Source organism: Platalea leucorodia, assembly GCF_965183815.1.
Source record: "Platalea leucorodia genome assembly, chromosome: 31".
Taxonomy (NCBI): Eukaryota; Metazoa; Chordata; class Aves; order Pelecaniformes; family Threskiornithidae; genus Platalea; species Platalea leucorodia.
In genome coordinates, this window is record NC_138853.1 from 1,019,347 (window position 1) to 1,035,863 (window position 16,517).

The 16,517-nt window shown below is 52.6% G+C and overlaps 1 protein-coding gene and 1 pseudogene across 2 annotated transcripts; one reads left to right on the forward strand and one right to left on the reverse strand.

The window, feature by feature from the left end:
- Window positions 1–487: 487 nt before the first annotated feature.
- On the forward strand, window positions 488–1,417 carry LOC309601315 (olfactory receptor 14A16-like; annotated as a pseudogene). Its single transcript has one exon. The product of its transcript is annotated as an olfactory receptor 14A16-like (transcript).
- A 13,011-nt stretch (window positions 1,418–14,428) lies between these two features.
- LOC309601316 (olfactory receptor 14A16-like) lies at window positions 14,429–15,385 on the reverse strand (the record flags this gene model as incomplete). The annotated part of the gene is made up of 1 exon (XM_082334258.1): window positions 14,429–15,385. One exon carries the CDS (start codon window positions 15,383–15,385, stop codon window positions 14,429–14,431), a length of 957 nt encoding a protein of 318 aa, XP_082190384.1.
- Window positions 15,386–16,517: the final 1,132 nt, after the last annotated feature.

Genomic DNA, 16,517 nt, shown 5'->3' on the forward strand with positions numbered 1-16,517 from the left:
AGAGCGGCTGTCCTCACTCTGCACTAAGGGACAGTCCCTGTGCCCAATCTCAGCACCCACAAGGTTTCCCTTGCAGTGCAGCAGAAATGCCAGGCATTGCTGCATTCAAACCACTCCTCAGCTGTGCTGGGGCAACTACAACAGAAGGCACAACCCAAACTCCCCACAGCTCTGCTCTTCAGTCAGGTGAATTGGGAGCCACAATGCTGAAAAGCTCTTCGATATCACATCTGAGATCACCCCATGTTACTGTTTCCTTATTGCTGTAGGGCAGGACTGACCCCTTTAGAGCCCCCAGCAGAGCCTGCTGCTCCCTGAGGCACCCTCAGCCAGCACCAACCAGAGCTCACCAAAGCTCTTCCTGAAAAGTGAAAGGCTCTTTGGGCACTTTCTATAAGAAAATCAGTAGATTTTTCACAAACCAGTCTGCCCTAACTTCAGACTTCTTTTACCTCCTTGAACAGATCCCCAGGAGCAGAAGGACACAATGTCCAACGGCAGCTCCATCACCCAGTTCCTCCTCCTGGCCTTCGTGGACACACAGGAGCTGCAGCTCTTGCACTTCTGGCTCTTCCTGGGCATCTACCTGGCTGCCCTCCTGGGCAATGGCCTCATCATCCCCGCTGTAGCCCGCGACCACCACCTCCACACCCCCATGTACTTCTTCCTCCTCAACCTCTCTCTCCTTGACCTGGGCTCCATCTCCTCCACTGTCCCCAAATCCATGGCCAATTCCCTCTGGGACACCAGGGACATCTCCTATGCAGGATGTGCTGCCCAAGTTTTCATATTGTAACTTTTGATTTCAGCAGAGTATTTTATTCACATCGTCATGGCCTACGACCACTATGTTGCCATCTGCAAACCCCTGCACTATGGGACCCTCCTGGGCAGCAGAGCTTGTGTCCACATGGCAGCAGCTGCCTGGGGCACTGGGTTCCTCTATGCTCTCCTGCACATGGACAATACATTTTCACTACCCCTCTGCCATGGTAATGCTGTGGACCAGTTCTTCTGTGAAATCCTCCACATCCTCAAGCTCTCCTGCTCACACTCCTACCTCTGGGAGATTGGGCTTCTTGTGGGTAGTGGTTTTCTTTTTTTGGGATGTTTTGTTTTCATTGTTCTGTCCTATGTGGAGATCTTCAGGGCTGTGCTGAGGATCCCCTCTGAGCAGGGATGCCACAAAGCCTTTTCCACATGCCTCCCTCACCTGGCTGTGGTCTCCCTGTTTATCAGCACCTCATTTTTTGCCTACCTGAAGCCCCCCTCCATCTCCTTACCATTTCTAGACCTGGTGGTGGCAGTGCTGTACTCGGTTGTGCCCCCTGCAATGAACCCCCTCATCTACAGCATAAGGAACAAGGAAATCAAGGATGCAGTATGTCAACTGATCCAATCGGTGCTGTTTCACTGACAATAACCTGCCTCCCCTCCTCTGCACATTTCCCAGAGTTTATTTTATGCCATCAGTCTGCTTTCTTCTCTTTTCATAATTCTACTTTGAGATAATTTTCTGGGTTTATATTCCTTCTGTGTGGAGATTTCATCCTGCTGAGTCTGACCCTTGCACAATACTGTGTCAGATGTGGCCTGTCAGATTGCAACTCTTCAATAAAAGGGGATCTCCTGGGTGCAGTGCCTGAAGGCTGGGCTCTTCCACCAGAGTTGCTTCCAAGAAAATGTCTAAGGAATTCGTCTCCTATATTTTCTGTTCTCCTTTTGTTCTCAGTGGTTTTGGGGTTAAGCTCAAGGTAACACTGGGTTCCACTGGAATCCAAGTTCCATTGGAATCCAAGTTCTGGTTTTTAAGGACTCCAGGACCCTGACGGCTGCCTTTGCTACCAGGGCGCACTGCTGGGTCATGTTTTGCCGTCTGTCCCCCACCACCACCACAGCCTTTTCCGCAGAGCTGCTCCCCAGCCAGGCTATCCCCAGGCTCTGCAACTGCAGGCTGTTAGGCTCTCCCAGGCACAGGGCCTGGCCTTCATCCATCTTCTGTCTTATGAAGTTCCTGATGGGACAGTCCTTGTGCCTGTCAGGTTTGCCCTGAATGGCATCCCTAGGGCACAGGAATGGTCCTCCCAATTTAGTGCCATCCACAGACGTGGTGACAGTTGCCTCCTCCGGGTCATGGATACAGGTGTTAAACTGCACAGGGCTCAGGAGAGGCCCCTGTGCTGCCCCACAATGCCCCACTATGGCCCACTGGCCTCCAGGTAGGGTATGACCCCTTCTCCACTGCTCTCTCAGCCTCACCCTCCAACTGGGGTTTCACCCATCTCTTTGTCGACCCATCCAGACTGTAATGGCCCAATATGTGTACCAGGATATTGAGGGAGACCATGCCAAAAGTCTTGCTGGAGCGGAGGTAAAGGACATCCACTGTTGTCCCCTCGTGCATAAAAGCAGTTCCTTCATCAGGAAGGCCATCAGGTTGGTGAGGCAGGATTTACCCTTGGATAATCCATGCTGACTGCATTTGGACACCTTCTGCTCTTTGAGGTGCCCAGCAATGTCCCCCAAGAGCACTCATGGGAAGGCTCACTCCTCCCCCAAGTGAGATTGTATAGCCTGGGGTTCCCGGGGTTGCGCTTTTGGCCTGTTTCAAAGATGGGTGCAGCATTGGCTTGTCCTCACTCCCAAGAGACCTCTACCAGTCCCATGACCTTTCAAAAGGGATATTCCAAAGAAATATCAATCTTCCAGTGTCACTTCATTACCACTGTTCTTCCTGTTATACCGTGTACTGAATTTTTATTCAAATTAAGTTTAAATTTAAATTATCAAAATAAATTAAAATTATGTATATTAATTTAATTTTTATCTTCCATATCTTTTCACCTCTCTTGATAGAAGAACCATTTCTAACGTCATCTTTTCAGATGCAGACTGCCTAGACAAAAGCCCTTTCCCTCATTCTCCAGGTTTCTCCTCCCCTTACTCTTGGTTTCTTCAGATTCCTCTCACCCATCCATTTGCTGCTTTGACATCAGGGACTTACTTAAATGTTTGCCTCTCTTTCAGCAGTCTAATTGTCTCCTTAGCCAACTCTTTAATTATGTTTATATCTCTCTTCTTTGGATCTCCCTACCTGAAATAGTTCTCCTAAGATCATCCCCTGTAGAAAGGCAACTTCATTAGAGGCAGCTTGGACTTAGCAGATGCTTGCAGAGTCTGTTTTCTTTATGGAACTTGGCCATGCTTGACTTTTCCTTTGCTTGCAAATAGGAAAAACCCTCCTGTGCCTGTGTGCAGCCAGGTCTCTAAGGAGAGCAGGGGGGAGATGGTGCAAAGGAGCTGTACCATCCAGCTGCAGAGATCAGTGGAGAAGTCTGCTGTAAGGAAAAGTCCCAGGTGGGCAAGGAGAGAAATGGTGGGGTTGGGGAGGTGAGGTGGGAAGTTGTCAGAGCTCAAGGGACAGCTTCTCCTACCTGCCCAGACCTCTTGAGGAGAGACCCTGCATCGATATCTATTGGAGAATGCTGCTGTCACCTCTTCTCTAAACTGAAATGTAATAAAATACATCCTTTAAAAGCAAACTTCATTTTTATTACAAGCTCTTTGAAATCTTTCCCCATGACTACGCTAGGAAACAGCTCCAATTATCTGTACGACTCTTGAAGACTTGATGAAACTTACAGGAAGAGACATGGCTCATTAGGGCTTGCTTTCTTTCAGTGAGCCCCATGGAGTATTTGTGCTGAGTCCTTCAGCTTCAGGCACTGAGAGGAGATGATTGCACAGACCTCTCCAAGAGTCAGCATCAAAAGCAAAACCCAAAGTACCTTGAAGTATTCATAAGCCCCACTGAGGGCCATTACTGGCAAAGCCTCCCCAGGGACTCGTTAGAGCAGAGAATTGGAGGCCATGATTGCACGGAGGCAAAGGGAATGTGCAGGCAGCTCAGATGCTGAGCAAACCCTGGCTTTGTTTTATGAAGCAGAAAGGCCAAGCTCTGACCCCCAGCCCCGGGGAAGGCAGGTCCTGTCCCTCATGCATTGCTCAGGGCTCTTCCTGGGGCAGTGGGATGTGGGGGGGTGATGCTGAGTGCAGGACAAGGCTATGGCAGCTCCCAGCCTTACTGGGGGTGTGCAAGGAGGCAATGAGGCCCCCCCAGTGCCTTAGGACAACATGTCTCCTCATAGGCCTTGGTAACAGAGATGATTGCTATAGCCAGGGGGACAAAGCCTTGGGTTCTCTTGGCGACTTCCAGCCTTGCCAGTGCTCTTTGCCATCTCCACCACAGCTTGTCCTACGCTGTCCCACAGCTGCTTCTTTTGCCCTGCAGGCTGCAGACACCCATCTCGCTTCCTCACCTTGCTCTCACCCTGCCATTTCCATACATTCACTGACGGCTATCCACCCTGTCGTGATTTAACCCCAGCCAGCAACTATGCACCACACAGCCGCTCTCTCACTCTCCCCCCCCGCCGTGTGGGGTAGGGGAGAAAATTGATAGGGTGAAAGTCAGAAAAACTCGTGGGTTGAGATAAGAACAGTTTAATAATTGAAGTAAAATGAAATAGAATAGTAGTAATAATAATAATAATATAATACAATAATAATAATATAAAGCAAGTGATACACGACACAATTGCTCACCACCCACCGACGATGCCCAGCCCGTTCCCGAGCAGCGATCGCCTTCCCCCCCGGCCAGCTCTCCTCAGTTTATATACTGAGCATGATGTCATATGGTATGGAATAGCCCTTTGGCCAGTCTGGGTCAGCTGTCCTGGCTGTGCCCCCTCCCAGCTTCTTGTGCACCTGGCAGAGCATGGGAAGCTGAAAAGTCCTTGACTGGTGTGAGCACTACTTAGCAACAACTAAAACATCAGTGTGTTATCAACATTATTCTCATACTAAATCCAAAACACAGCACTCTACCAGCTACTGAGAAGAAAATTAACTCTTATCCCAGCTGAAACCAGGACAACCCTCACACTCTGTTCCTTGAAACACAAGGAGACGGAATGACCTCATACTCCTTCTGGAGGACTTCATCTACCACAGCACAACCCTCGGAGTGACACTTCTTCCTCCTCATGTCCAATCTCCACCATCCAAGCCGTACTGTGTGGCACTGTTTCTCTCTCCTGCTCTTTCCAACAACCACATGGGAAACAACCTTGCAAGCAGGCACCCCAACCCATCAGCTTTCTTGCAGCCCTTCATCTGACCAGACAGAAGTAACCTCACCATGACCTTCCAAGGCTGCGAGCCTTTAGGCTTCTTGGATAGACAAGACAGAGCTGCGTGCCTGCTGCTGTCCCATCCTGTACTCAGGCAGAAGAGACAGGACAGCCAAAATACAAGCCCCCTTCCTGCACTGAGCCTAGGTCCTTCGGCAGAGGGGGTCTCCCAGCCAATGTGCCAACCAGGTGCCTTCTGATGGCAGATGTGAGTTTAGAAGCACATATCCCAGCCACGAGTCAAGGGCTGACCTATCGGCTGTTTCAGGAAGAAGTGACCTCACAGTGCCTTTCCCAGACACATTCCTGCTGTTGGCCTCTCACCTCCAGAGGCAGAAGTGACCTCACAGCACCCTTCACAGCCATTGGCTTCCTGATGGATTATGAGTTCCCGAGACACATTTGACCACATGATACTGTACCCAGCCATCATCCTCATTGTGGCCCAGTATGTTAGCAGATAAAAGTAGGCTTGTTTCATCAAATTTATCTAATAGATTTCCTACCAATGGTTTGAGTAGAGAAATGTTCCTCAGAGGATCTGCTGTCTTTATACTGGTGCATTTAATATCTCTACTTCTGCCTCTCTTTTTTTCCCTTCCTCTTCTTTCTCTTCTGTCTTCAAAAAGCTCTCCAAGGAAAAGAGTCATTGAATCCTAGAATAACTCAGCTTGGAAGAGACCCCTGAACATCACCTTGTCCAGCTATCCTGCTCAAAGCAGGTTGCACAAGATGAGGTTGCTCAAGGGCTCTGCCCAGTTTGGCATCATCCACAAAGGAGCTGAAAAGGCACTCCAGCACATTATCCAGGGAGTTAATGAAGACACTCCAGAGTGTTGGCCCCAGTGCTTGCACTGAGGGATGCCACTAGGAAGTGGCCACCAGGAGGACTCTACCACTGCTGACATTTGGGCTGGATCCACCAGCCACCTTCCCACCCACTACATCACCCACTTCTTCAGTCCAGGTATCACCAATGTGGCCATAAAGAGGCTATGGGAAACCATGTCAAAACCCTTGCTAAGGCCCACGTACAAAACATCCCCCTCTTTCCCCTACCCATACAGGTTCGGCAATCCCTTTCTTGTCCTACAAGTACCTGGAATTGGCTGCAGCAGTATTTGGCCCATCCCCTTCCCAGGGACTGAGGTGACGTTGACCAGCCTGTAATTCTCCCAGTCTTCCTTCTTGCACTTCTGGAAGAAAGGTTTGGTGTCTGCCTTTTCCAAGGACCCCAGAACCTCTCTGATGGCTCTGACACACATGGCATTTGGGCTCACTCAGATTCATCTCCCCACACACACACTCTGTGCATGCTTAAGTCTCCTCTGTGCAACGCAAACATGGACTTCTGACCTAGTCATTCGGTGTCCTTCCATGGAGGGACAAAGAACTTCTCCGAGCTGGAGTGAGAGGCCAGTGCTGGGAATGGTGATTGCAAGGGGCTGGTCTGTGGCCATTGCCCTGGGGCACCTTGCCCAGGGTGTCAGGCAAACACGGGCACAGACCAGACCCTGCTCTGCTGGTCCTTCAAGCTGGTCCCTAGACGCCTGGCTGTGCAAGGGACACTGCTGTGTGCCCCAGCCCTGCACACTCACACATTTTGGATGTTCACTGGTGTTTTCCTCACCAGAGCACTTTCTTGAGCTTGTTCTTGACAGCAGCTTTGGAAGAAGACCTAAGCCTCCAGGCACTGCCCTGAGGACATCACCCTTCTTTTTGGAAATGCTGTTATGGAGGCCAGCTCTGTCACAGAAGTGCCCATTGCCTCTCCCTGCCTGCGGTCACAGGACTATCACGCAGCACGACTGTGACCAAGCTGCCAGAGCACTCAGGGCTGACACCAACACAAGGGATCAAGAAGAGAGTGTGGAAGTGGCAAGAGAACAGCTCTTGAAGACCAAGCGCTGGTGCTCCCTGGCAGTGCTGCCATGCTGGGACTCTTTTCCTCTCCACCCATGAATACAGGAAACGTCTCTTCAGCTCCAAAAAGTTCTTGGAGGAAGGATATCCGGAAAAAAAAAGTCAGTGAATGGCCCTTTATTTTCTTTAAACACACAGAGAGAACAGCTTGTCATTTACACAGCTACTCAGTAAGAAAAGCAACCAGTGAATTAGAAAGGAGATGACAACATTATCACAATTAAACCATGACCAACGGCTGTGCAGAAGACCATGGGCAGTTTATTGCTGCAGAAAAACATCCAGTTATCAGTTTCCACACTGCATCCTTGAGCTGCTGGTTCTTCATGCTGTAGATGAGGGGGTTCACTGCTGGAGGCACCACTGAGTACAGCACTGCCACCACAAAGTCCAGCAAAGGTGAGATGGAGTGGGGCTTCAGGTAGGCAAACATGCCAGTCCAGCTGGGAGGTGTTTCCCTGTCCCATGTCTTTTCCCTGTCAGCAATCACAGACCCATCCCAACCTCTGTGCACTCACCTTGGCCCCACAGAAACCTGCCTGTTTGCAGGGCACGGGATGGGTGCATGGTCCTGTTTGCATGTAGAAGAAACGACAGGTCACTAGCACCAATATGTCCAGCAGAGGCGATGCTGGTGCTGTCCATAGGCGGAGGAGTGGCTGAGGGCACTTTAGGAGGCTCCCATCAGACTTACTGATCACTCGCTCGGCTGTCTCAGTGGCTTACATCAAAGCTGACTGCTCCTTTTCCATTCATCCCTTTTCCACTGTCCCCCCCACTCCATGTAGGAAACTGAAAACACAAAGTGAGGAAATCTTCATTATCTTTATGGCAATCCCTGCCAGGACCTTCTCCTTGAAACATCCCTTAGGAAATATTCTGCGGCTGAACTGGAACTGTGAGCAGCCCTGACCCATGCAGCACTCTCTCAACAGCAGCAGGACCCTGCCTTACCAGGGGTCCCTTCTTCCACCCACAGATTCTCCCCACAGCGCCGCTGGGAGCTCCCCGGGCAGGCTGAGCACTGACTCTGGCACACAGACCGCTGGGGCACAGGGACCCTGCTCTGAAGGACAGCCCCGGGCATCCCTGGCTGTGCACCCAGCTTAACATCCTTGCAGTCATCCCCAGAGGAAGGCAGCCTGCATGCCCTGTTCCTCTGATGGTGCAACAGGGAAAACCTGCTCTGGAACATGTCTTCCTCCTCTACCCTTGAGAAGCTGTGAGAATCCTCCTTAAAGATCCCACAGGCTGTGGGATGTAGCAGCTTTTGGAGATCCCTACAGAAACTGCAGCTTCACTGCCCTGCTTCTAGGGACTTACCTTATCAAGGGATGTGAAGAATTCTACCACAATGAGCTCTCAGCTCAAAGCATTCCCACTCCAGGCTGCCTTCAACCTCTCTCTGCCTTGCTCCTCTCCCCTTGGTGCCTGCAGGCAGTGCCCTCAGCCCTGCTGTGCTTTGCAGAGGAGCTGCTCCTGGGCAGAGCTGTCTCTCTGCAGTGCTGCCCACTTGCCATCAGCTCCCTCCATCCCAGGAGCCCAGCCCAGCTCAGCAGCAGAGGCCCAGCCCAAGGCAGCACTTTCTCTGCCCCTCTGGGCTCCCTCCAGGTGTCCCTGGGGCTCTAAGGGCTGACAGCGCCTGAGAGGCAGCAGGATCTCTCCTGGGGAGCAGGGGCTGACACAGACTGATGTCATCACTGCCTGTCCCTCTCTGAATGCTGGAGAGATGCATTTTAGAAGTGGCGTTTTTCTCAAACATGACGTGGTGGTCTACGAGAGGTGTAAATGTTCCCATCCCTTTACCCCTGTCCCCATCACGTTGCCAGGCAGGACACCTCGGCAGTGACAGGCAGAGATCATTTCCCCCCCAGTGCAGGACAGGGATTCAGCAGAGCCCATAAGGTGTCTCCTCTCTGGTGAGGAGGCCAGAGACTGCAGTGGGGTTCAGCTCTCCACCATGCACCCCACAGACCCACAGCCGCTGGGATTCCTCTTGCTTCAGCTCAGGGTGCACAAAATAGGTGTCTGCAGACCAGCCCCTGCCCTGAGCACCCACGGGGATGCGTGTGGATGGGGGGTGGCAGTCAGCTGCTCTCACACAAACTCCTGGTGGCATTTGAGGTGCCAGGGGTGGTCCAAGACTTGTGGATGTGTCTGCAAGCTCTGATGGAGCAGACCTGGGACACCCACACCTGCCTGAGCATCAGCTGTGGGGCTGGTGGGGAGGGTGCCTTGGCCACCTCAGGTTACACCCAATGTTTAGGGCATCTGAACATCTGTCAGACCCACATTTCCATGGCAGCTCCTGGACTTTCAGCTGACCAAGAGGAGGAGTGCACGAGAAGGAGGGTCAGACCTGTCTCAAAGCACCATCCACTGCACTCCCTAGAGCTCAGCTCACTGCAAACTTCAGGCATGTGCACATCCCTGCAGTGAAGGCACCTACCTTGTTTCAAGGCTTTGTTTTAAATGGCATCAGAAAGGCCTCTAGTGCCATGCCAGGGGAGGCTGGGGTGCCCAGTGAAACTGCCTGTGGCTGGCAAACATGGCACAGGACCTCCAGGAAAGCCATGTCCCACTGGAGGGGGGTCTGGGCAGACACAGCAGGGCCTCCCAAAGGAGTCCGGTGCCTTTGTGCCAGCACCTGAATGCCAACACCCCGGCAAGGAGGCAAGGTCCATCTCGTCTACACCCACATGTGCTGCAAGATTGGGAGACGCATCACACCAGGGTCTCCACTCATGTCCCGGTACTCTCAACCCCTGACAGTTCTCTTCTCTCCTCTCCTCTACCCGCCTACCTGATGATATTGAAAAAAACCCCATGCCACTGATGTCCACAGACTTGCTGGAGTGCAGGCTTACCTCACCTAGGGACTTTCTCAGGGGTACCTTGTGTTCCTGGAGATTGGCACAAGGTGCTGCCGAGCCAGCTCAGGCAGCAAACTTCTCTCTTGCAAGGCCATCATGGCCCAGGCCTGCATTTCTGTGCCTTGGGGACTGCAGGGTTTGTTGTCTTCATGAGCATCTCATTTCATGATTACATTGCCACCTGCCATCCTTCCCAGCACGTCTTTGCTCTGAAGCAAAGCCTTTGCATGTTTAGGGTCCCGGGTGCTTGGTTCCAGTTTTCTCCATGAGAAGCCTTTGCTGAGCTGCTGCAACCGAAGTGTGCACCAATGTCCTCAGCCTGGGACACAGGCAGGAGCATCTGGAGCCCCTTATTCCATCACAGAGCTTCTGAGGGAAACACTGCGGTGACGTGGTGGGACAGGTTGCACAGCGTTGGGTACTTTCATTGCTAGATACAGGCTCTTTAGGAGACATTGGGAGTGGTTGGTGAAGGTGGGATAATGAGACCGGGGCATGCCCTCTATGAAGGATGGGGCAGGTCGAATGTATGGTGGGGCAGAAGACAGGCTGCGTGAGTGTTTGTGGGTGAGGAACAGAGGAGAAACCAGTGAAGGTGACATGAAGGTGGGAGTTAGAACCACTCAGTCAGGGTGAGGAAGTGGACAAAGTCTTCTGTAGGCAGCCCGAGGAAGTCTCCAGATCAGCAACAGTTGCATTCACTGGATGGGAAAAGTGCTTCGGTGCAAACAGTCCCATTGGGTCCTGGAGAGTCTCAGAGTCAACTTATCGGAGCTTTCAGGCTGGCCGAGAGGGTGACTCAGGGCTGGTCAGGGATGTTTAGGTGTCAGCCTTGCCTGTGGTGACTGTGGAGACCAGCAGAGCTCAGGTTTGGGATCTCAGAGAAGCAGACATTGTCCTGCTCAGGGCTCTGGTAGTAGGAGATCCCATGGAGAGGAAGCTCTGAAAGGGAAAAACCTACAAAAGCTGAGAGGCCTTGAAGGACATCTTCCTCCGGGCACAGGAAGGGTCTGTCCTGATACACAGGGAAACAACCCTTCACCTCAGGAAACCCACTGACCTAAACAAGAACCTCACAGCTGAGCTCCAGTCCCACAAGGAGGTGGAAGCAGGGAGAGGCTCCAAAGGAGGAGTTTAGAAACGTTGTCTGGAGAAATAAGGATTCTGTTAGGCGAGTCAAAGCTCCCCAAAAGGTCAAGCTTGCAAGGGATGTCAAAGGGCAACGAGGTAAGCTGCTACATCTTCCTTAACCATGACAAAACCACAGAAAGCTGAAGTGGGCCACTGCTGAATTTAGCAAGAGTAGATGCAGCTCGGTCTGAAGTACACGATGTCTTCTTTTCCTCTGTCTTCACCAGCAAGCTCTCCCAGGTCTTTGTGCCCTCAGGCATGACTCAAGGAGGAGGAGAACAACCAGCAGTGGATGAAGATCAAGTCAGGGGCTCCTTAAGCACTCACCCCTTCGGAGTCTACTGAGCGGATGGGCTGCATCCAAGGGCGCTCTTTCTCTGCAATCCCCGGATGGGCTGTTAGCAAGCAGAAGGTCAAGGGATGTGACACTGGAGAGTGATCCATGACACCCTAGCTGAAACACCACATGTCAGGTTTAGTGCAGCAGCCAAACGCAGAGGCGTATGGAAATGTGTCAGGGTCCTACTGAGCACCTTCCTTGGTCCTAGGCCAGTTGGGAAGCGGAAGAGGGAAAGGGGCTGAGCAGTAGTGATCCCTGCCTGGCTGGGTCTGCTTCTCACCCTGACCAGCATGGCCAGTGCAGGGCCACCCCATGGCCTCAGGGCACCACAGTCCCCTCGCTCTGCAGAGCAGCACCGCCAGCTCAGGGCCCTGTGGGGAACGTGGCCAGGGGTGCAGGAACGGCCGGCCAGGCCAGCATGGACGCACTCACCTGGGGAAAGGCTCCCTGGGGAGAAGGGGTGTCCAGGGAGAAGAGCAGGGCACCAAGGCTGTGGAGGGGAGAAATAAAAAGAGCACCCTGTTCCTGTGCCCAGAGCTCTGCAGCACCCTGTGGCTGGCATTGCCATGGGGCCAGCCCAGACTGGGCTGCTCTACTGGGATGGGATGGGATGGGATGGGGAGAGGGCAGAGGAGGTGGGGAGAGCTGGGGAGGGGCTGGGCTGGAAAGTTCCCAGGAAATAAAAACACCAGTGTACAGCTCAGCTGTGTGAGTGTGGAGGGTGGGGGCATGCAGCAGTGTCCTCACACAGCCAGGCCTGGCAGAGACCTGAAGGGCCAGCAGAGAAGGACCTGGTCTGTGCCATAGTCCCTGCACACCGCGAGCAAGCTGCCCCAGGGCGATCATCACAGACCTCCACCTATTCTGTCTTCAAAAACCTCTCCAAGGGAAAGATTCAGTGAGTCATAGAATGAATCGTGTCTGAAGAGAGCCCTGAACATCATCTTGCCTCACTCTCCTGCTCAAGGCAGGGTGAACCAGATGAGGTTGTTCAAGGCCTCCACCAGCTTTACATCACCCAGAAAGGAGCTGAAAGTGCGCTCCATCACATCATACAGGGCGATAATAAAGACGTTCAAGAGTGTTGGCCCAAGTGCTGGTCACTGAGGGATGCCATCAGTAGCTGGCTGCCCAGAGGACTTTGTACCACTGGTGACATTTGGGCTTGATCATCCAGCCAACTTCCCACCCAACGTGCACTTCTTCAGCCCAGGTATCACTAATCTGACTATAAGGACACCACGGGAATACATGGCAAAGGCCTCGCAAAATTCCACGTACACAACATGCCTTTCTTTCCCCTGCCTGTTGTGGGTCAGCAATCCCTTTCTTGTCCTTCAAGTGCCTGGAAATGGCTGCAGGAGGGCGTGTCCCATCCCCTTCCCAGGGAAAGAGGTAGGCTGACCAGTCTGTAATTCTGCCAAATCTTGCTCCTACCCTTCTTGAAGATGGGATTGGTGTCTGCCTTTTCCAGGGACCTCAGAACGTCTCTGATTGCTCTGGCACTTTTGAGAGCACAATCCAGAATCACAGGCAAGGGTGACTTAGCAGACACGAGCCCTTGCAAGGAGCCTGTCCCAGGCAGCTGAGATGAATCTCACTGGGCCAGGGGGGTTTGTTCCTGGAGTCACACACAGAAAGGGCAGGGTTCTGTCAGGCATCCACATCTGAGCTGGCCTCATGGACTCCTTATGCACCCAGGGGTGTTCAGAGACACAGTCTTTCCCTCTTACACACAGAGGCAGGGCACTGCAGGAGTCATAGGGACTCTCTGGCCTCCTGCTGCCACTGCCAGAGTCTGGGAGGCCCCTCAGCCCTGCGGTGTATCGCCCTGCTCTGCACTCACCTGAGATGCCCCTCGTCATGAGGAATGGACACAGGGACCTTGGCTCAAGGAAGCACATCCCAGTGCTGCATTCAGGTGGTTTCCCATGGGATGTTACTCCCAACGTGAAGTGACCTCGAGGCACTGTCTGTCCCACAGGCCTTCATGGAACGCCAAGGAAGAGCTGGTGGCATTTGTGCTCACTCAGGTTCATCTCACCTCATGTACATGATGTGCATGCTTACGTCTCCTCTCTACAATGCAAACATGGACTTCTGACCTACTCATTCGGTGACCTTCCATGGAGGGATAAAGAACCTCTGCCAGCTGGAGTGAGAGGCCAGTGCTGGCAACGGTGGTTGTGAGGGGCTAGTGCAGGATGATTGCCCTGGGGCAGCTTCCCTAGGGTGCACAGCGAACACAGGCACAGACCAGACCCAGCTCTGCTGGTTCTTCAGGTCTCTCATAGGAGGCCTGGCTGTGCGAGGACACTGCTGTGGGCCCCAACCCAGCACACTCACATTCTTTAGCTGTATACTGGTGTTTCCATGTACAGGCCATATTCCTGGGCATGGTCTTGAGAAAAAATTGGAAAAACACCTAAGCCTTCAGGCACTGTCTGAGGAAAGCACGTTTCTTTATGGAAATGCTGTTATGGAGGCCAGCTCTGTCACAGAAGTGCCCATTGCCTCTCCCTGCCTGCGGTCACAGGACTACCATGCAGTACGACTATGACCAAGCTGCCAGAGCACTCAGGGCTGACACCAACACAAGGGATCAGAAAGAGAGTGTGGAAGTGGCAAGAGAACAGCCCTGGAAGACAAGGTGTTGGTGCTCCCTGGCAGTGCTGCCATGCTGGGACTCTTTTCCCCTCCACCCATGCGTAAAGGAACCATTCCTGCAGCTCCAAAAAGGCCTTTCAGGAAGGATCTCAGGTAAAAAAATAGTCACTGAAGGGCCCTTTGTTTTGTTTAAACACACAGAGAGCATGGCTCCTCATTTAAACTACCACTGAGTCAGAAAAGAAAAGCAGAAAATGAATTAGAAAGGGGACGACAACTTTATCCCAAGTTTAAAACCACCACCACCACCAAAAAATACAGAAGACAGGCTGGGCCTGGAATGAGTTGCATTATAACAGCTATGAAGAAGACGATGGGCAGTCTATTGCTCCAGAAAAACATCCAGTTATCAGTTTCCACACAGCACCTTTGAGCTGCTGGTTCCTCATGCTATAGATGAGGGGGTTCACTGCTGGAGGCACCACCGAGTACAGCACTGTCGTTACCAAGTCAAGGGATGGGGAGGAGATGGAGGGGGGCTTCAGGTAAGTAAATATGGCAGTGCTGACTAACAGGGAGACCACGGCCAGGTGAGGGAGGCACGTGGAAAAGGCTTTGTGGCGTCCCTGCTCGGAGGGGATCCTCTGCACGGCCCTGAAGATCTGCACATAAGACAGCACAATGAAAACAAAACAGCTGAATACTACTAAGAGACTAACCACAAGAAGCCCAACTTCCCTGAGGTAGGCATCTGAGCAGGAGAGCTTGAGGATCTTAGGAATTTCACAGAAGAACTGGTCCACAGCATTGCCTTGACAGAGGGTTAGTGAAAATGTATTGGCAGTGTGCAGCACAGCATGGAGAAAGCCACTGCCCCAGGCAGCTGCTGCCATGTGGACACAAGCTCTGCTGCCCAGGAGGGTCCCGTAGTGCAGGGGTTTGCAGATAGCCACGTAGCGGTCATAGGCCATGATGGTGAGAAGACAAAACTCTGCTGACATGAAAAAGACAAACAGAAAGAGCTGGGCAGCACATCCCATGTAGGAGATGTCTCTGGTGTCCCAGAAGGAATTGGCCATGGATTTGGGTAAAGTGGTGGAGATGCAGCCCAGGTCAAGAACAGAGAGGTTGAGGAGGAAGAAGTACATGGGGGTGTGGAGGCGATGGTCACAGGCGATGGCAGCAATGATGAGTCCGTTGCCCAGGAGGGCAGCCAGGTAGATGCCCAGGAAGAGCCAGAAGTGCAAGAGCTGCAGCTCCCGCCTGTCTGTGAATGCCAGGAGAAGGAACTCGTTCATGGAGCTGCCATTGGACATCTGCTGCTTCTGGGCATGGAAACTGCCAAAGGAGATAAACGAAAAAGTTCAGAGAAGCTTCTCTGAGCAAAATTTGATTCCTTCATTGAGAAATACCTAAGGGAGCTTTTCTCTCCTGGGGGACTGTTATGCAGCTCTGAGGCTTCAGCTCTGGTTTGTGTTGGCTGAGTGGGCTGTGCAGAGCTGTGCCCTCTCCCCAGGGGCTCCTTGAGGCTCAGCCCTGCTTTACAGCAATGACCCATGGAGGCAGCAGCAGCCCAGTGTGTTTGGAGGGAGGGTTCCTGGGGAGGAGTTCCCTGTGCTGCACTAGAGCAGAGGGTGAAAGCTCCGCAGGATGCTTTCTTCCACAGAGGAAGGTGGGAGATGAGGTGCAGCAAATGTGTCTCGGTACACTGAGGTTTAGTATTCAGACACCCCCATCCCACTTGGGAAATGTTCTTGGAAAGGATGAAATTCCCCCGTTGCCCCGTTGCTGTCAGTGTAAAGCTGTGTCAGTGCTCCCATCCAGGAGGGCTGCTCTGTCCATCAGCCTGGTGCCCAGCTGCTCTGTGCTTGCACCGCTCCCAGCTGGAGGACAACTGCACCCAGAGGTTATTCCAAAAAAAAAAAAAAACTGGACTGTGCTGGGAGCAGAGGGGTGCTGTTCCAGGTGCAGATTTCAAAACACCTCTCCTTTCCAGCACAGCTCTGTAGAGTATGATGGAGATGAGAGGACAAGGATGCTGACTACTATGGGCAGATCGAGTGCTCTCAGACATCACCAAGGTCCTACAAGAGAGCTGTGCCCTTCTGGAGTGATGCTCACAGCCCCGCAGGACTCCCTGTCCAGCATGATCAGGTGTCTGAAGGTGATGTCTGCTCAGGGAAGCAGTGTCTCAAGCCTGGAAAATGAAGAGAGGGCTTGGGCACCTTGGTCCCATGGAAATACCTCCAGGGTAGCGCCCTCCAGGTCAGGGCCAGAGCAGGCACTCAGCACCCCCACCCCTTGCCCCACACCACCACTGTTACTGCCAGGGAGCCCAAGAGCAGGAAGAAGAGCAGCACAAGCAGGTGGAGAAACAAAGAAAAGCTCTGTGACTCTCCTCCTAAGGGAAGCAAGGAGAGGAGAGGCAGCCGGGCACTCAGGAAAGCC